The 21,397-nt window shown below is 38.9% G+C and overlaps 1 protein-coding gene across 6 annotated transcripts in view; it reads right to left on the bottom strand.

Annotated features, from left to right (window-relative positions):
• Nucleotides 1-21,397, bottom strand: part of SRPK2 (SRSF protein kinase 2) — a 154,617-nt gene that overhangs the window by 86,074 nt on the left and 47,146 nt on the right. Inside the window, exon 3 of one of the 6 annotated variants that reach the window (XM_063323467.1) lies at nt 15,450-15,513. The exons of 3 other annotated variants lie outside the window; for them this stretch is intronic. In XM_063323467.1, coding sequence (XP_063179537.1) covers nt 15,450-15,487 — 38 coding nt within the window. In that variant the 5' untranslated portion in view covers nt 15,488-15,513. Of the gene's footprint in view, nt 1-14,821; nt 15,065-15,449; nt 15,704-21,397 lie in introns of those variants that run through there. 2 more of the 6 variants (XM_063323466.1, XM_063323465.1) reach the window with 2 other exon arrangements.

The raw sequence follows: 21,397 nt of genomic DNA, 5'->3' as shown, positions 1-21,397 counted from the left end.
CTTGAAAAGACCCACAGAATTTTAAAAATAGATACATCAATACTTTCCTTCCTGTAATCAATTAAACCACTCACCGTGATCCATTTACATATGGCTTTTAAGAAAACCTTAGCGCAAAGGCATGTTACAGAACATAATTTTTAGTTTATTATCGCAATGCTGTTTTTAAACAATATAAATTTTACTACAGTCAAAATAAGAAATACTTTTCATAATCCCCAAAGCAGTCTGTGACTGAACTCTGCAGACAGACTGAATATGAAAATCCTGTCAATATCATTCTCAAAGAATTCTGCATAATCCCACTTCCAAAAAAAATCACTTTCACTTAGACGGAAGTATTTTCTTTCTTGATTGCCTACTGATTCTTCAGTATCTAGGTCATAGAGCAGGCTACCAGCACCACTTGAAAAGCTACAACACAAGTTGATATATATACTGTAACCTGTGACCCTTCTATCCAATCAAGGCAAGAAAAAAATTAACAGGGGACACAAAATACATGGAGGTGAGGCTAAAAAGGAAGGAGACAACATTCCGGTTGTTAGTACCGAACGCTTGCAATATGCAAAATATAAATCACCAAGGTTTACGTGTGTACAAAAACAGCTGTAGCCCACTATTTATTATAATGTGCCTATCCTAACAAAATGAAGTGCAATGTATTTTACAAGTAAATCCTTGTGCACCAATATCCATGCTGACAGTAAACTGCGTTATACTCAGAATTAGTTTTTACACATCTCTACATTAAAAGTTCTCATTTCATTTAAAGACAGAACAGTTTAAACATTTATTCCATATCCTCCTTTGTTTTTATAAAAAAGTTTCATTGCCAAACTCCTGTCAATGAACTGAGTGTTCCCTTTTTTCTGTAATTTTGAGTATCACTAGTTGGCATTCTTTTATTTAGAATGGGCTGGTGCCAAGTTAAAAGATAAAAGTCACAGGTAAAAATAACTTTCTAGGTGTTTAATTATGAAGAAATTGCTACAGTTTGCCCAGTTATTACCTCACAGCAGTCTCCACATCAACCAAAACGATGTTTGGGGTTTTTTAATCAGTGAATAAAGATGAGATTGACCAAGAAAAGGGAAAGTTTCTCTATTACTTGGCATATGACGAGTATATCAGTCACGTGTGTTGAAGGAGTTGAATTATCACATCATTAATATAATCTGGTAAAAAGCTTTCTCCATCACAATTAAGGCTATGAATTTACCATAAACAAATAAGTAAACAACCCCCCTTCCAACCCAAATCTTATTTTAGAATCTGCTGAGTGTTTAATAGGTGGAAAGCAGAATTAACTACAAATAACTCAGAGCATCAGAAATTAAGATGCAGGAATACTAACTGCTTCTGAAATATCCAGGACAGATGATAACAGACAATCAAATACCTCCTTTATTGATTACCTTTGTCTTAAGCCTACTGTAAAACATCTGCCTATAGATCTGAGAGCCAGTCCCTTCCCTAATGCAAACCAGCTAAACACCAAATACTGAAGTGAATTCTAGAAACAGCTAGAAGAAAAAGACAAAGAATTAGTATTGTAAAGCTAGTTGAAGCCCCAATTACTGTAGAAGGGGAAACAAATAGCCCCCAATTACTGTAGAAGGGGAAACAAATAGCCCAAAATAGAACTGGACCAGACAGATGTCTTTTATACAGGCCTTTTTTACAGGGTTTGACTTAACAACCAATAAACAAGACTATATAGAACAACGTCAAAGAAAAGCTATGTGCTCTCACATTAATTACTTGACTACTGAAAAAGGGGATTTCAACAGAAAAAGATGACCACCAACTAAAAAAGCAACCGGTCTTAGGAATTGCAGTTTAAGTATAGAAATCAGAAAAACAAATTCCTGATGTAAGAAGGCTTTATTTAAAAAAAATAATTAAGAGCTTTTAAGAACTCTAGTATGTGTTTTTCCTGTTACAGTTTTAGCTGAATTTCAGAACACAAGCTTTGTTCAAATACTCTGTTTCCACACAGTCATGGAACAGTTGAGGCTGGAAGGTACCTCTGGAGGCCACCTTGTCCCACCTAACTGCTCAAGGCAGGGTCACCTTGAGCAGGTTGCTCGGGGTCACGGCCAGTTTGGTTTTGAGTATCTGCAAATACACAGATACCACAACCCCTTTGGGCAACCTGTGACAGTGTTTGACTATCCTCACAATAAAAAGTTTTTCTTAGGTGTGAATGGAGTTTACTGTATTTCAGTCTGTGCCTTCTGCCTCTTCTCTGGTCACTGAGCACCACTGAAAAGCCTGTCTTCTTTACACCCACCCATCAGGTATTTATTTACACACACCGGTAAGACCCACCCGCCGAACCTTCTCTTCTCCAGGCTGAACAACCCCAACTCTCTCAGCCTCTCCTTGTATGACAAGGGCTCCAAGCCCTTCACTTTCTTTGTGGCTCTTCAGTGGACCTGCTCCAGTACGTCCCTCTATACTTCTCTTGTACTGGAGGGCCCAGCACTAGACACAGCACTCCAATGTGTACCACCAGGGCTGAGCAGAGGGGAAGGATCACCTCCCTTGACCTGCTGGCGATGCTCTGCCTCATGCTTTTCTGGCTCATGTTCAACATGCTGTCTACCAGGTCCTTTCCTGCAAAGCTGCTTTCCAGCTGGTTGGCCCCCAGCCTGCGCTGGTGCATGGGGTTATGTCAGCCCAGGTGCAGCCCACTTCTCCAGCCAGTCGAGGTCCCTCTGAATAGCAGCACAACCCTCTGGTACATTAATCACTCCTCCTAGTTCTGTATCATGTGCAAACTTGCTGAGGGTGCACTCTGTCCCATCAGCCAGGTCATTAATGAAGATATTAAACAGTATTGGCCCCAGCAAATGGCACTGGTGTCCACCATTAGTGACTGGCCTCCAGCTGGACTTCTTGCCACTGACTACAGCCCTTTAAGTCAAACAGTTCATCCAGATTTCAGTTCACTTCACTGTCTACTTATTAGCCCATACTTCCTCAGTTTGTCAATCAAGATGTTACAGTAGACAGTGCCAAAAGTCTTGCTAAAGTCAACATAAACAACAGACACTGCTATTGTTTAATCAATGTTAAATATATCTTAAGCCTCTAACATTTTTGTCCTTCAGTACATTATTATAAAAACTTTGTCAAACTTATATATATTTGCAGAAGCAAGTAAAGTACTACTGTATTTTCATGTCTCTCACTTGACATAATCCATATATCTTTCAATGCATCAGTACTTAAAAATAAATTTTCAAATAACAAGCACAACATCAAAGGCATGGGATAACAAAGCAAACAGATGAAGAGGACTGTGACCAGAGAGTACCTAAACACAGAGGGACAACAAGAATGAGGACGGGGTGGGAGGTAAAGGGAAAGCTCTGTGATAAACCTCCTGTTGTATTATTTGCACATAAAACTCCACTGCAACTGAATATCAGATTACTTTTTGCGGGCAACAGTACACACATGAACTGCTAGTTGTGGACAAAACAGTAAGATCTTAGAAGTTTAGAGAGCCAGGAAGTGTTAGGTCTCAGAAACTTTCAAGAGTTAAGGAAGGCAACGTATGTGTCAGCTCCAGCTGACTCATACAGGCTTAGACCAATGAAGTAGGGTGATCACGCATCATGTGATAACCTGGAGTCAGGCTTTCTATAGAAGAAAACCAACCATTTAGAAGGAAAAAAAATAAAAATCAAAACACGACAGACTAGATCCAAGACACTCTTGCCCTAAAGAAGTCCAGTCAAGAGCTGGCAGAAGCCTGGAAAGACAGATCCTAAAGCAGCTCACACCTGTCCATGGGACACGTCTGACTAGAGCTATTTGCAGTAAAGGGCAGGAGTTTTCAGATGCCAGGCAATGTGACCTGGGAACAAACTGTGAGTCCAGAAAGTGAATAAAGGTTTTATAGCACACAGAGATTTTTTTTTTGAAAGTTATATTTTAGGTATGGCATTGTTATCCTAAAAAAATAATGGCTGTGATCAAGGTGCTCTCTAAAGAATTCTGTATTTGGCTGCAATCAAGGCTGATGGTTGGACTGAACACCCCCCTTTTAGTATAAGTAAAAAAAGGAGCATTAGGTCTTTTACACAACAGCTGTAAAAAAAAAAAAAAGAAAAAAGAAAAAGAAAACACTGTCCAAAGCACTGACATATCAAACCTAGACAGACTCTGAGGTGTGTGAAGAATTAAGAATTTTACAAACAATAATGATGAAATTAAAGAAGTTGAGGAAAACAGACACAGCTATATATGCCTCTGTGTTTTAAGCAGAAAAAACAGCAAAAAGTGCTTTTCCTGAGATCTCAGGAAAGAAAGTTGTGTGGGGTTTTTTTGGTATTGTTTTTTGTGTTTTTTTTTTAGTACAGTACTCACTAGACAGGCAGACTCGAAAACATCAGCAAAATAGCTGCTTGTTGCACTTTGTTTCTACTCTGCTCAAGCAAACAGAGCTCTGTTTACATTCTTTGTAAATAAACAGGACTGCACATACACACACAAAAAAAAAAATCTCACAACCCTCAAATCACATAATCTGTTTCTCTTCCTGAGAGAAGCAACTTGTCAAAGCCTCAAGTATTAGCTAGCTCTTGGGCTCTTATAGTAGAAATAATACAAGCCAGGTTTTCTGAATACCAATGTCAGATAGCCAAATATTGGCTAATACACATTGTGGGTCTGTGTTTTTGCCTACTCAGCTACCTTGCAAAGGAATTGAGCAATCTCTTGATGCTTGCAGGTCAAATTAACAACTGTCCACCTTGGAGACATCACTACCCTTCTAAACAAGGACATATACAATTGCTTTTTGCCTTTTCTGAACTGGCCTGAATATTTTTTGATTGCTATTGTCAGACCAGAACGCACAGAGGCACAATGTCTAGTCCGAGTTTGGTTTTGCTCCAGAGCTCCTTACTATTATTATGCGTCCCTGTGCTATCTTATATTGAATGGATTTTGCAACAAGCACAGAGGCCAAGTTCAGCAGAGTAAGTAGCACTACTTGCTTGTGGTCATTGCTGGGCTTTGCCTTCATTAGATGCATGAGCCTAACATCTCCAGCAGGTGTTAAGTTCGAAGCATAGAGCATATATTTAACACACTGTAAGAGGATACCTCACTTTTGCTTTCCAGCAATGCAGGCCTGTAAACTGAATAGGAGTTAAGTAGTAGACAAACCTCTGCAATGCTAAATTTCTGTGAGACTGAGTAGTATCAAAGGAATTGTGCATTTTGTATCCTCAGCTGATCTCAATCTTTTGGGTGCCCATGTCAGATTGCCAAAAATCCAGAGACCTAGATCCAGTTTTGACAGGTGCTACTAGGCCCCCGGGAGACCAGTGTTAGGTTATCTGATTAAAGGCTAATCATAATAGAAACAGATCCAGCAGGGATCAGTGGAAAAACAATAGGTAGAGAAACCCTAACAGCCTAATCAGTGAAAATGGAGCACCTGAATCAGCTACTCCCAAGACCATCAATTAGACCATATTCCCCCAGTGTGAAACCCACCAAAATGAGTAAAGGAAGAAACTCTCTCTCCCCAGAAACACCTTGAAAACTACAGGTTATTGCCTTAAGGGGTACAGGACTTACTATGGGATGCAGGGAGAAAGAACATTTTGGGATTGTGTGAAACTTAGCATGGGACTGCGAGAATATGCAAGACATTATGAAATGTTATGAGGAAGGCACTACAGGCGAAGAAAGACAGGAATAAAGGTGCATAAGGGAGAAACAAGTATGGGAAAACAGCAGTGAAAAAGGGTAAATGGGGCAGGTCCAGTGCAAATGGGTGGCCGGTCAGTGCACTTGGCCAACTGAGCCCCACCCTCACAACACTCTAACCTATATTGTCATTAAACCCTACTCCTCTCTTCTTTGTGGATGCACTTTCTATTCTGAGTGTGTATGTGTGAACTCAAGCCAACTTCAAGCTAGACAGGCCAGCAAGTAGATAAGAGGTCTAAGTACCAGCAACTGGAATGAGAACACAAACCTCGGGGGCTCATGGGTCTAGGTGCCAACGACTGGGGGACGCCAATGGGTCAAGGCTTCAGCAAATACATAGACCATTTAAAACCAGCTACTAGGGGGACCCATATAGCACGTGTGCGAGTTCGTGCAAAAATTCCACTAGTGGACTTCCACCCTGAGGAGCTGGAAAGGAGGAACAGGACTGGGTTGTCTGTGCAGTTCTTGCTTGAGTGTTCTGTGCATGTTTATGTGGGTGCCAGTAAAGGCACTGGTTTGAGTCTCTGTTGATCTGTGTGGCCAGCTGCGTACATATTTTCTGTATGTGAGCGTGTGTGCATGCACGCACACCTATTGGGAGCAAGTGCTCAGTCTCATTACTGGCTGGCCCTGGGGACACAGAACTGCAGCAGCCTTGCGCTTACCTATTTAGCTAGGACAGGAGGTATGCCCCTGGGACCCAAAGCCTTCCACACTCATCTACCTCTAACAACTGGCATGGCTAAACAGACACACACTTTTAGCAAGTTTCTTAGCAAAGCTATCAATGACACTTTGAAGATTAAGTGTATGAATCTGCCTTAGATTCGAGTTCAAGGTAATCTATACCTGCTTAAGCTGTCCCGGCACCTACTGGAACACTCTCCATGCAGTTTTGCTAAGGCATTTTGTAAACCACTGAGTATTTAAATGATAGCAAAAAAATGTATCAGCATTCTCAGGCACCATTCTACTTCAACTGGATGTCCTCTGGTTCTTTTAATAGCCCTTGAAATTCCTATGTGCTAAACACGTTTGAAAGGAATCTTTATTGGATCTTTCCAACGCGTTTTCTTTTCAAGTCAGGACTCAACTGTACACCACTGTAACGGAATAGTAACACAAAACAAAAATGCAGTAAAACAAAGTAGATGTGAATTAAATTACAGGAACATATTTAATAAGTTTGCCTTGGAGAAACTTGCAAACAGATTTCCATAAAAAGCAACAGCACCTAATGGTCTGCACAAAAAAAAAAAATCATGCATTCTCTGGCAGCATACTACAGCCGGGGTGCGCAAGGAACAAGCTCTACACTAATTCATTGTCTCAGTAACCCACCCACAGGTATCAAGAGTACTTGTGAGAAAGAGGAAGACTTTTTTCCTTTGATCATCAATAATTTATTTGTGAATTCTGCATTCTTTCACTTCTGTTGTGAAACACAAGCATTCTGAGGAAGACTGTATCTTTTTTTATTTGGCTTTCTACTCTGAAACATTAATTACCTGGGAAGGAGCCAAGTGAGACTTCAAACTAAGTATATAAAGACTGTTTGTACTCTTATTTATATCAGAATGAAACATTTCAATTGATAAAAATGTACTTCAGAATCACTGTGGTTGATCATCTTTTTCATATCTCTTAGAAAGTCTTGATCCAAAGCTGCATCACAGTCTTCTCAGAAGCAGACACCTCTCACAGCTAAGACACCAAGCAGCAATGGAAATTCCTGATTCTTGTCACATACGCAATACAAGCTGTCAGAAAGGCTTTACGCCATCATACTGGGAATGACAAAGCACCACTTGGAACAAACTACCACGTGTGGCCTCCTATGGGTAAGGTAATCCTTTTATAGAAGGATTCATAAAGAGCAGAGCTAATTCCAAACATCTTCCATTCTAGTTCGTGGCATGGAATAAACAGAGGTTGATACGTCTGTTTGGTATGCAGGCATGGCAGGAACTGAATGCTTTTGTGGACAGTGGCCATAGAAGCTGAAGATGACAGACAATGAGAATCTGCAGGTCCTGATGCTAGATACAGACTAACAGAACAGCTGTCCACTGAAACCCGTAGGAATTTCAGACCCCTTTTCCACCTCCCCCGAAAAAAAACCAACAAACAAACAAAAAAAAAAATCACTGCTGGATATTCTGATACAGTGGTTACAAAAGAAAATATGATTGTCTCTTTATAGTAGCATTAATGACAAAAACAATTCTTCCAGTTTCTGCCAGAGCTATTGCTAATACTTAAACTTTGACAACACAGAACAAATGTGTAGCTTAAGAATAGTTTCTGGACTAATATGGCCTTCTTTGCCCCCCAAAAAGATTAACACTACTCTGTCCCCATACACAGTAGTTCTGAGCAACAAAAATGAGGACAAGTCCTTTCCTTCTTAGGAAGGCTGTGAACATCCCAGTAGATTTGGGGCATAGAAGTTGCTTCATGAAACCAATGCACTGAATTCTTAAAATGTTTCATGTTACTCCAATGACATTACGCCAAATAAGAAATAGCTTGAAAAAATTCACCCTTCCACAGAATTAAGCTGCTCCTGGTTTTGGAAAATGCAGTCTTCAAGATTAACTAGCACAACATTAAAATACAGATGTTTCACAAGCCTTCAAGAGAAGAAAATATGGTATTTTAGTAAATGAGGGTATCACCAACTTTCAGTCATTTGTTGTTTTAGCAGACAAGAACATAAAGTCAGAATTAAAACACTTTTATCAGTACAGAGAAGTTATTTAAAGTGGTTTCTGAACATCCTACTAAACACAATGGTCAAAATTTCATATGAACAGAACATCTACATGGGATATGGTTCTGGTCTTGAACATTGTCTGGTCGTGGAAGAGAAGCAATCAACCAGCACGACTGAACTAAAGCTATAATCAGATGAGGAAAGCTGTGTAGACAAACTTGGTAAAGAACTGGTACTTGTTCATTTGTAGCCTATGTATCAGGCAGAGCTCGGAGCTGCACACATTTGTTTCATAATTGGAGCTTTAAAAAATAAAAAGAGAGAAAACGACAGAGGCAAAAGAAAGGAAACAGCAATTCACTATACATCTAGTCACAATCAGCAGCATGAGTCTGGTAGGCATCCTAGATGACATGACTTTCATATTTGTTTTTAAGGTAACACTGACTGGATTTTGTTACAGTTTATCCAAAGCCTAAGGGTGAGTCTTGAAGAAAATACAGAAGCACCTGGGGCAGATACTGGCTCAGGAGTGTAAAATTCCTTAAGGCAGAATTAGCAAAAGACCTTCTGGTCACAACATCCTTTGGATAGAAAAGGCATTTTTCAGACAAATGGAAAGACTGATAGGTATCCTCCAAACCGTACAGCAGTATTCACAGCAACTCAAGAGCTGAGAGATGCCACAATTTCCTGATAATATGCTTATAAAACACAAAATATGCAACAAAATGGAATGCTTAAATTGTCATACACTTGCTTTAACTTGTTGCTTGGTGTCTTTTGGTAACTACATCAATTACAGATCAATGAAAATACACATATCCCATCACAGTAAATTTACTGAATTATATGAGTATATGAACATCTAAATATTTTTATTTATTTTTGGGAGTCTATAATATGAAGAAGCAGAAAACCACAAATTAACAGTAACAACCCAAATTCAGTCATCTGGCATAGGTACACATTGTTTTATGCAATCTATCAGGTAATGTTCCCTTACTGTCTGTCTAGGGGCCTGGAGCAGACATTTTAGTGAAGTCATGATTAAGACAGTGCTTAGGGAAAAAGTTTCAAGTCATGAAACGGGATGAATTTGTAATACAAAAGGTTTACTTAAAATGACCCATTACTTTTTTGGTGACGTTTTACCCTGAAGTGGAATTGGAATACATATGTTTACCTTAGATAGAGAAAGTATATTATTCAGGTCATAGCTGTCAAATTTTTTACATACACAGTTTTTTAGCCATTAACTAACTGTGTTCTAATCATCACTGGATTGCTTGAATTAGTTTCCAGTGAATCGTTCTCATACAGGAAAATCTCATACAACCCCCCCAGCACCTTCCATCTTTCCCCTTCCCAAAGTTCTCTCACTTTAGTTCCAACACTAAGTGCCAAAATCCAAGATCTGTGTTTTCAGAAGGTACATCAGAAACCTCTCTGTAATAAATATCTCATAAATAACTGCATGATGAAAACTTCTTAAAGGTAAACAATAAAAAAAATAAAAATAAAAATCAATCAAGTAGTGCACAGATCATTTGAATGGTAGGGATACTAATGATCACTTGTGATTACATATCAAAGTAAATGATTCTCTTACATATAGCAGAAATTCCAGACAGACACAGAAATAAACAAAGTCTATCACTGAAAAATAAAACACACTTCAAATTCTAAATCTTTTCAAAGCCTACTGATGAACCGATACAGGCACTATCAGCTCTATAGAGTGCCGTGTCCCCTAAAAATATCACCTCGACTGAAAAAGCTGCTCTACAAGTGGCTGCTTCTACATAGGCTATTTCTACTTTTTTTTTTTTTTTTTACACAAGCACAACAGCATGTTGCAGCATTCCTTGTCTCTACATCCCTTTCATACTTCACTTAAAAGCCTTAAACACTAAAACAATGAGCCTGTGAAACCTTTAATATAAAAATACACAAAACATAGGATTTATTTTGGTCCAATTTTAGTAATCTAAAATTAAGTATCTAGTCTAAGAGAGCTATACAGGCACACTGTTACTGAACAGAGTCTGGTGGTGGAATGAATTGCCTTCCTGGGCAAATAGCTTAGCGCCCACATTAAGATAGGATTATTTCCTCCCTACTTCTGAGATAAATACATCAAATAGCAGCATTAGCTTGCGATTTTGAAAAAAAGGGAAAAAATATGCACTGTTCATTGTTATCATATATTGTTTTAAACAAAACTGAAAAAATGAAGTTGTATGACTACTAAAAATAAATTTGAACTGCCCTGAAATGGAAGTTAGGCAATATCTTTTACACTTAAAAAAAGGTAAAGCAGGAAGACAGCTAAAGAAAAGATGGTATTTTAAAAACGTGTTTACAAGTTAGTGGAACTGATGAAATAGTTGCATTATTCTGATAATTATTTTTTGTTTCAATGTTACTTACATAAATAACAATAGAATTATTATCTTATAATGCTCCATTATCTAATAATTATTCCAAAACATTTATCTGACACACAGTAATGTCAGCTCATACTGAGTGTTGTGAGCTGACGGTTCTTCTACTTTTAAACATATGTTTTATTTCTGTATTTCATTACAAGTGACACTTCTGCCTTAGAAGTAGTGCATCCACAATTAAATTAAAACAAAAAACCAACACTAATACACATAAAAAAAGAACAAAAAAAATCCCACATGTTCCTAAACCTGAAGGAATCCTTTAGCATCATAACTTGTTTCACAGTGCCTCTTATATCAACTAACATTAGGTCTCTCAGAAAAGAAAGCAGACAGTATTCAGTCTCCATCTTTTTTCTTCTTGCTCATTATTTTAGATTTCTTCCTCCTTTACTTTATCCCTGACTGCATTCTTGGCATGACCTGATGAAGAAACCACGTAAAAGCACTGAGAAATAGATTAATTTGCTCTGCAAATACAAATTGCAAAGGGAGAGGGGTATATGTAGCCCAAGGCTAAAAGGAAAAAAAACCACACCACACAGCTGTCCTTGAACCTTGCCTGCACCACCCTACATACTTCTACACATTGAATAGCACAAACTTTGTTGTCCTACTCTCATTTGAAAGCATCTTCCCTTTACTGCTATTTATAAAGTCCCTCAATATCATGAAAATTGAATTATACACACATTGGTTATATACTTTAAGATTGCTCATGAGTGGCTGCTATTAATTTTTTTTGAAGCAGAAATTCATTTTAAAGAAACCTGCATTTACAGCCTTTGCAGAAAAATGGGAAATGAGTAGGTGAAATACTTCAGACTTATCAGCCTTACTAACAACCTTTACCAGTAAATACCCCATTGCTAAGATGACATAAATTTAGAATGCAAAATCAGAGCTAAAAAAAAATACTGAGCTCTTTGTCCTAAAGTGTGAAAAAGAAAAGTACTATATACATTAGGTTTGCAGTACAAAGAGTAGAAAGTGATCCAGGTGGAAGAACTGACTTCTCTCAAAACAAAACAGAAACTTGCAAGGAGTGCCACAAAGCCCTTAAAAAGGCAAAAAAGTAAATCAGTACAGCTCAAAGGGTTGACTATAATGTAGACAAGAAGAGTGCGTAACTCATACAACAGAAATGAAAGTATTTTTGCTTTCTTGGAGGGTTCTTGAAAGACCATCCTCCTCCATCTGGCTGCTGCTACATGCTTTCTAATGACACTTGCAAGGCTTGGACAAGTAACCTCACACAGCCTCCACTGAAACATGAACAACATAGCAGTACACAGTATTTAAATTACTATTTATTAGATAAAGAAATCAGGAGCATGTCACATTGTAAGCATGCTGCAGGGAAACGTTTCCAGGTACACTTAAAGCTCAGACATCCAAACAAATCAATTCAGTGTAACAAGTTACAGTAGGTTACCTGATCCACAGTAACCGTCCATGTGCACACACGCATCTGCAGTTACCCGGGTTACCTTATCAACAAGGAACAAGGACTTTGTCACAGGCTGCTAATGTGTACACGGGCAGCGTTAACTACTCAGAAATTTAGGACTTAAGAGATGCCGTCTGATTGTGTCTGCTCAATGAAATTTCCCATAACTCACCAAAATACAGTTATCTTATCCCCACCCATCTGCAATTACAGTTTTTCTAGGGTGGAGGTAAGGGGAAAGGAAGGATGAATCTCACTACAAAAGAATGTCTCAGGTTTGTATTAATTTACTTTTTAACATCTCAGAGGATCCTCAACAAAGGGTCCATCTCACTTCCTTGCTAATGTCTCCTAAAAGCCTCTTACAAACATAACCACTAACTATCCTAAGAGAATGCTGCAGATTTCTACCATGTTGGACTTCCATAAGAGCCAAACCATCCATTATACTCCAGCTTCCTTCTCATCATTTTTTCCTTCTAGGACAGGATAACGTGTTGAACTTGCCAAGTGAGGAGGCAAACCAAACACTAAACTGTCTTCTAAAAACAAAGACCAACCAAAGAAAGAGGCAAGTAATGGGCTTTTCTCTTATTCCTTCTCTATTCCCATTCCATCGGTTTCTGTGAACGCAGAGAGCACCTCCCCTCCTGCTATGCAAGCCCTGTCTAGCAGCCTCTGCTAGTGTGGAAAACAAGAATCAAGCCACGGACCCTTTCAGATCTTCCTTCCACCTAGCATTTGCAGCCAGAGAACTCAAGCTTCTCAAAAAGTCCAACCACTAGGAGCAAGGGTAAAAACTGATAATAAAAAAATATGCACATATGAATTCCCTTTCTGTGTTTGTCAAAAACATGCATATTTTCATGTCTGTATTGTATGAACACACACTGCAATTTTGCCATACAGCAGACTGAGGACAGTTTAGCAGATCAGATGCTCAATACAATTAATTGGGTTTTTTTCCTTAAAAACATCTTATACAGTAATTTTGAAAGGGCCTTGAAAGGAACTGGCAGCTAATAGGACAGACAGCACTGTTTCATAACAGCTTGCAAAAAAAAAAAATCAGTCTATTTTTAGGTACATTAAAAGAATGTGGTTATTTTAAAAAAAATCTCAGTTTATATATAAAGTTGTTTTCATTTATAACTGACCACATAAATTGTGCAGCTGATGTGTCAAATCAATCTCCAAGTGAACAGTACCACATATTTAAATCCTCAAAAGAAATCTATGTGCATATACAACACTCACATTTTAATCTTTATTGCAAGATAATGTGTCATGCTGTTATAAAATCTTATTTTTTAATGAATGGCATTTAAATGGGTCTCAGACAAATGCATCTTTTTCTAATTATGTGTTATAATCCTTCACAGGCACCTATTCATCTAGCACTACCATTAGTTCAACTATAAGCATGTTTTGTTCAAAACCAGACTGATCGGTTCCAGGGTACTGCATAACATTCATTTTGCTAAAATAAGTATCTATTTTATATACCAAATTCCCCCACAGCAATGCTAACAAAAGCCTTTTCAAAAATCAAGTTAACACCTGTTTCCTTTACTATTTTCACCTCATCATCCTCTCTGTCATCACCACCATTTTATTAGTCTTATATTTAAAAATTTTAGGCGTCAGGGTGGGATAGAGGTAAACAAATAAACAGTAATATTTTTTTCATGAGCCTTAATTTTGAATAAATAAATAAATAAAATATCTCTCAAAGCTCTTCTTATATTTCTCCATTTTGGAAAGGTGACTTAACAACCCATTCCCCCCCCACCATTTTCTGTATTCCTCATTTCTGATATTTGTTTTACTACAGCTGGTGAAAGGCAATGCAGCTTGCTTCTATGCATCTTACACAAATACGCTTATAAATCGAATTAAACTGCTCATTTTTTTTCAAAACCATGCATGCCACACAGCAATCTTTCATTTTGAAAGATGTCTTTTGCCCTGTTTCCTTAAGATAGCTTTCAGTGCGTTATCATGCCTTTCTATGCTGAACCATTCAATAAAATGTACTTTAGATAATAATTTCAGCTAAACATACACTTTCAGTGCTTAAAATTAATAATTGTATTTTTTTGCCAACATCTAATATTAAAATGGCAAAATAGAACATTCGGGTGGTCGTCTGCATACAGCCAAAACGATTACTGTAAATAATTTGAAAAGAAAATGATACTATGTTGCTTCTAATTTAAGCAATTCTGAAAATAAAAATCTCTCCTAAAATTCAGTCGCAAGCAAAACACAAGTGACCAGGGCTGGATCATTTAAAAATCAGCAAGATAATCACCAGGAGATTATTTCACGTCAGAAAACTTAATGTGCATTTAGTAGCTCGAAATATTTCTTTAAAACGAAACAGCTACTTGAAACTGCAATAATCTGATTGACAGATAAAATAATTGCTTTAAAAACACTTCTGAGTCATTTTGTCCTTACCTGCAGGCATGAACCATTACTGCATGCAGCGACTGCTCCATTTCCTAGCACAGGCTTGAACAAGGACCACATCTATCTTACAGAATGTGACTAATTGGAGGATTTGCGATTCCTGAGCTACTTTTGCAAAGGACACTCCCTTTCCACATAACAGGACACGAAACGCTTCACCAAGTTAAATTTCCTACGCATCTAAATTCAAAGGAACCCTTTGCAACCGTGGAACGGCTTCCTGCAACACAACAAAAAACGCGAAATTCGTTGAAAAAAACGAATTTACAGGAACCAAGACGCCGTTTCGCGTGACAGTGAGAAGGAGCAAGGTCTGCAACACCAGCACACACACACCAGCAGCCTGCTCTGGTACCATCTGCATGCTGCAGCCCAGCAGGCTTCGTTAAAAAATAAAAACAACAATAAATCTCTGCAAAAACGCACAAAGCTTAACCAAAAAAAAAAAAAAAGAAAAAAAAAAAGAAATAAAGAGAGGGTCAATGGATACGGTACAATAACCAGCATGCAATACGGAAACAATGCTAGCAAACTTGACGAGGCAAAGGAGAAAGCCCTGCGCCGCCGCTTGGCAATGCTACACCATGACCCGCTCATGCAGGAGATGCCGCCGTACCTTTCTGAAGAGGACGACTTCTCAGAGTTAACTGACATCAGCAGCTCAATCTTCTGCTTGATTTCTGGAAAAATCAGAAAATATTCACAACCCAGACCGCCCGCCCTCGCCTTCCGCACGCTCCTGTGGACCAGGCGGGTCGGCGTCCCTCAGCCCTTTTGTTCGGGAGGAGGCCGCAGCAGCCGCCGCGCTCGCGCCAGGGCCGGCCCAGCCGCGCTCTGAGGGGACGAGGCGGGAGGCGGCGGGCCGGGCCGGCTCGCGCACATGACTGGGCACGGCGGCGGGCGGAACCATTCCGCGGGCCGGGGGGGGGAGGTGTGGGAAGATTGAGAGGATTCGGGGCGGGGAGGGGGCGCCTCTCCTCAGCCGGAGCCCACTCGGTGACCGGGCGGGTCCTACCGGCTGCGCGGAGGTGAGTTTCTGAGGGAAAAAACACCGAAACAAACGATTTATGGCGCGGATTATCTTCCCGGTTAGTTATCTAAAACGCATTGAACACCTTCGGAAACCTTCGGATCAAAAGCCCTGAAAAATATGGCTCTTTGAATCATTTTTGTCACAAAGAATGAAGTATTAAATCACTGCTTTCATACACAGGTAAGAAATGAGGCACGGAAAACGCTAGCCATACCTGGCGTTAATTTTTTAGTGCCCTGCCTCTAATCTCTTCCAAATATACTTTGAAAAGAAATATTTCATTTTCCTTCATTTTTTTAATATCTCTTAATTACCAATGTGGCACTGGTAAGGACTAAGGGGACGGACTGGCCAGGCTAACCCGGGCCGGCACCGTGTTACAGCCGTGACCTGGGGACCAGGCCCGGCTGCTGGCGAGGGGAAGATGCCCCCTGCACCGCCGGACACTTGTCTCACAAGATCCGGCTCAAGCAGAAGATGGAGACTGACGAAAAAAGAATTCACCAGGAGCTCTGCAGGCAAGAGGTTTGTGACCCAAAAAAACCCAAAGAATGATGTCAAGGATGTGAGCATCATTTTAATATCCCATCATTGCCAGAGACCGTAGTGCCACCTGTAGAAATACTGGTAAGACCTTTACAACATCAAGACTATGTCCACTTGTTTACAACCAAACTAAACTTCAACTATTTGGGATTAACCATTCTACGATGGGAGAGCTTCAACCTGACTTTTTTTTTCTTTCTTTACATATATTGTTACTGTTACTACTACTGAAATGAGTTTATCACCCTCGTGCTCTCATGGAAGGGTTGCAAGTTAGCAGCGATTGTCACCTGGTTAAGCATATGCCACTTGTTCTTCCCAAAACATACTGACCAGAGAAACCTCCAAGAAGAACCTCAGTTGTCACATCCAAAGAAGATGCTTCTCAGAGCTTTCAAGGCAAGTCTTTGAAATGTCCGTATGTCCACAACTGGCTCCACCGCATGACTGCAAGGACCATGCAAAACTTCCTTTACCATTGCCCATCTCAGGCAGCAAGTCACAGCTGCTCTGGTCACAGCTACCAGGAGACTTCTCTGCCCACCCAGGCTCATGTCTCAACACAGGCAGAAGTTCAGCTACCACAGGAATGTCCAGGCTAGGGGCTGCGAAACCTCCCAGATTCTGTGCAACTCCAGAGCTGCAGTGTGCTGGAGAATAAGCTTCCAGATCTAGTCTCTTGGACCTCATTACCGAATATTAAGCACTCATTACCAGTGAGCACTCCCAAACACCAAATTACCTAATTTTGTACTCAGTGCAGTCTCAAAAATGGCTATTAAGTACGACCTAGAACTGCACAGTGGCTAAAAACTGGAAACACTCAATATCCTCCTGATCACTGAAAGACCCACTCACATTAGAGTAAAAAAAATCCTGACATGTCACTAAGAACTATGCTGTACTGCATAAAGGCTCCATGAACAGCTTTAATACCTCTTCATTTTCAACTATACAATCACACTTATTTCAAAACAGATTTTTAGTGCAACATATGACATTGGTGTTGATCATGCAAGTTATGCAATGCACTGTATATTGTTGCTTATTTTAAAGATTGTTTTAAACAAGTGGAGGAGGGCTAAAGCTGTAATATTAGGGTTATCATAACACAGTATTTTCCAACATATTTATGTTTAAACTGTATGAAGGCAGTGCAAAAGATCAAAAAGACCAAAGAACAGTGGCACAGTGTGATCAAAAACGTTTACTGCAGGACTCAACCAGGCATTCAGAACACTACAAAAATATTTCTCTGAAAGAGACTGCCTTTAAGAAAATTCAGAAAATACTTTGACAAGTCTCTGAACATAGACTACTTCATATTACACAGGTTAAAAGAAAGTATATGTACTTTTTTTTCTTGAGGACCAGCACACGTGCAATTCCTTATGGATTCTCTCTTCATACTCTGACCCAATATGGTTCAACAAGAACAGGATGGACGCGTCATTACACATTGTGATGACACACTGGCGTTGTCAGTATTAAAAGCTACACCACAGAAATTTTTGTGAGATGGAGAAGACGAAAGGTTTGGACGGCTTTGTGGAGAAATCCTATTCCTTTAGTACTCTACTTTTTTTTTTTTTTTCTTAAGTATGAAGGAATGTTAGAAGGCAGCGCTCTCAGTTGCTTACCCTCACTTTTGGACAGAGAGAGAATTGACAATTTGGAGGTGCAAACTAAAGTTCACTTCCCCTATCACAGATCCTTGACACTGATCCACTAAATATGTTCCTCAATCTTATAATCCAGCAATTTTTTTTTAATTCCTTCTGAAGATGTTAAAATTTAAAATGGATGGTATGAACAGTTATTTATAAGGTAAGATTTTATGGCAAAACAAAATCCACAGAGCTTGGAATAAAGTGATGAACTGATCCATTCCATAAACAAGCCTCCAGACAGGCTTTTCAATGGATGGCTAGAGATTATTACGCTTTATTGCTAACAACGCACTACAAGATGTTAAACATAAAATCCAAAATATAAGTTCACTGCAAACTTGAAGTCCCTAGATGCTCTGACAGATGCACAAAGACACTTCACTCTGAGGATATTCAGCACATAATTTAGTTTCACTTTTATTCAATGGCAACAAAAAATTATTTAATATAGTAGTAAGAAGAACTTAAACAAAATGAGACTTCTCAGAAAAAAAATATTCTAGCATCATTAATGAGTGTTCCATTCCACAAGTTGATAAAACTTTCATCACAAGGTTTTGGGGTTTTTCTTTCTTTCTTCCCCCTCTCTGCTCCTCTCCTGTCAATTTGAAATATTTTCAAATTTGAGATTTACCTATCTTTTGTCTCTGCTATCTGAGACTTTTGCAAGTGGACGCATTTAATTCATTTTTAAAAGCAAATCTGTACCTTTACACATCCATACTGCACCTCCAAATTCAGGCTGATACCACCATTATCAGTCCTGATACAAAACTGATCATGGAAAATAATATCACCAAAATAAGACAGATGAATTTTACACTAAGTGCCTTTTAGGCCATAAGAGAAAAAGGGCTGCAGAAACGGCAATGTTATCACTTGTTTATTTTGATTATTTATAAATTACATATTCAGAAATCTGGGCTTATTTACAGAAATTATTAGAACGTACAAACTGCATCCCAAGTCCAAATAAAAAATAAAAAATCCTCCAAATGGTGGTTACCCTACCACCTACTCAACCAGCCTTCACAGCCCAGAAGAATGCAAATTACAGTAATATTTGTTAAACTCCAAGTTAAAAAAAAAAGAGGAAGAAAAAGAAAAGTTTTGCAACTGAGCAGCTCTTCCCAAAGGCCTCTTGGTTCAAGCCCCTCCAACCTGACACAGAGAACTAATACTTCAGCTTTTGGTTGACCTCAAGTGCTTGTGGCACAGAGATAAATGCTGGGCTATTCAGGACCAACACTCATTCTGGATTCAAAGAACAGCACCTTTAAAGGCCTTTATGAGTTAATTAGATAACTGTATTGATCAGCGCACAGCCGTAGAGTGAACCTCTGCTTAGTAAGCAAGCACTTATATTCTCGCTGAAGATTTTTGGACTGTCCTAATTTCAGAGCCAACAAAAAATGGCACTGTAAGTAGAACCACATCCAGAGGAATGGATCATAACACTCTGGCTGAAAAAAGATGAACATGAATGAAAATTAGTGCCTGCAAATCCCAAAGCAGCAACTAATACAATAAATTTCCTAAGCTACAACGTAACAATAAATTCAGATATGGGCGGTAGTATCATTGTCACCAACCCCTCAGTCATTCCACGCACTTTATCAGCCCACTTTGAGTAATTTTACATTGTGTACAGATCAAGTGGCAGACAATTGGCTTTCATCCAAGACCTGAGCAAAGCAGATACACTAAGTCTCTAAAGCCATACTATTCAAGCTGTGATTGAACGAAAACAAAAAACAAGCTCAAAAAACAAGAAAGGCTCTGCACTGCCCAAAATGGCTTCATAATCATCACAATTACTTATTTTTTTTAAACCAAAGCAAAGCAGAGACTAACCATTTAGAGGAATCTGTGCTCATTCTTGGCTTTGGGTTTTTTTTGACCAGTTGTTTGCCTCCTCTGAGATGTTCAGGTGTAGGTTACATCAAATAAACCTAATATGGGAAGGGATCGCCTTTTAGAGAGAGATCAATTGCTCTGACAAAAAAGAGGAGACCAGAGGCTTAGGAAAATGGAGAGCCCTACAAAGAGATGCTGGCAGTTTCTAAACTCCAAGAGGATTTGTAGAAGAGCTTCATGTGAAGAAACCTAAAGTTTCCACAACAAATCCAGAGCAAACTACCTCAGAAAGGATAAGGGAAGAAACTCTCCATAAAAGCCAAAAAGGAGAAGCTATTTTATTTCAATAATATGAAAGAAGAAGAAAAATCTGATACGGGAATTAGGAACCTCTATGGAATATATACCTAATCTGGAAAAAAGAACAGGGTAGCAGGTCTAGCCTGGAGTTTTGTTTATTTGTTGTTACCAATAAGAAAAAAAACCCAAGAGTTCTCCACAACAAAGGAAAAAAACCATAGCTGCTGCTTAAGCACAGATGGAAAAGTGCGGACAAGGTATACAACAGTGCACAAACTGTTCCCTATGGCATATGGGTAGATATCAGAGTCACCACTATTTCACAGTCAACTGACAGAAGTCACTGTTTCACTAAAAACTTAATCGCGTCTATTGCAAACAGATTATCTCAATGGTCTACAACATGTTTATCAGTCAAGATTAAAATATCTTAGTGACAGTAAATGTATTAAATTTATCCAGGGCAGAGAACCACTGTTGCAGAACTCAACTAATACAGCTTCCCCCCCGGCTCCTTGGGGGCAAGGGAAGAGACAAAGTAGGAGCTAAATGTACTGCCTTCCATTTGTTGCAATGTAAGCCCCTCCATAAAAAAATACCATACATCCCTTTTAAAATAAACATCATACTAAGCAGACACAAGAAAAATATACTCAGGTTTTAATTAATAAGTAGGCTTATCCACGTTTTGTTAATCTAGCCTGATCATAAACTAGCAGGTTCAGTGCTTTTCTTCCATTTTCTGTGCAGCATGTATGTTAGGACACAAGCCCAAGATGCTTTTAGCCTTCCTTATACAATATCTTTAAACATCTTCCTCATCCATATCCATCCTAGTCTCTTTCCCATTGTCTTTTCCTTCTTTATGTCACATTAGTGCTACAGCTGCTTGGATCTTACATTTTGCCTATTAAAACTCTCATCCTGCTCTGAGTTGACTGTACTTCTAGTGTTACTGTTAAAATAAATAATCTCACTTCCCAAATCCTATAAAGACAGACCTGAAGATATTATGCGAAGCAAATTAACCAAATGACACATTCTAAGTAAATTTTCAGCCTTGAAACCATGAAACGCATTAGGAGCTTTAGTATAACTTGATTTTATGTGGATAGTTGTTGTACAAGTGACATACTAAACAGTGTAAAAGAAGGCAAT

This window comes from Chroicocephalus ridibundus, chromosome 1 (assembly GCF_963924245.1).
Source record: "Chroicocephalus ridibundus chromosome 1, bChrRid1.1, whole genome shotgun sequence".
Lineage (NCBI taxonomy): Eukaryota > Metazoa > Chordata > Aves > Charadriiformes > Laridae > Chroicocephalus > Chroicocephalus ridibundus.
This window is presented reverse-complemented; position numbering and strand designations above follow the sequence as displayed.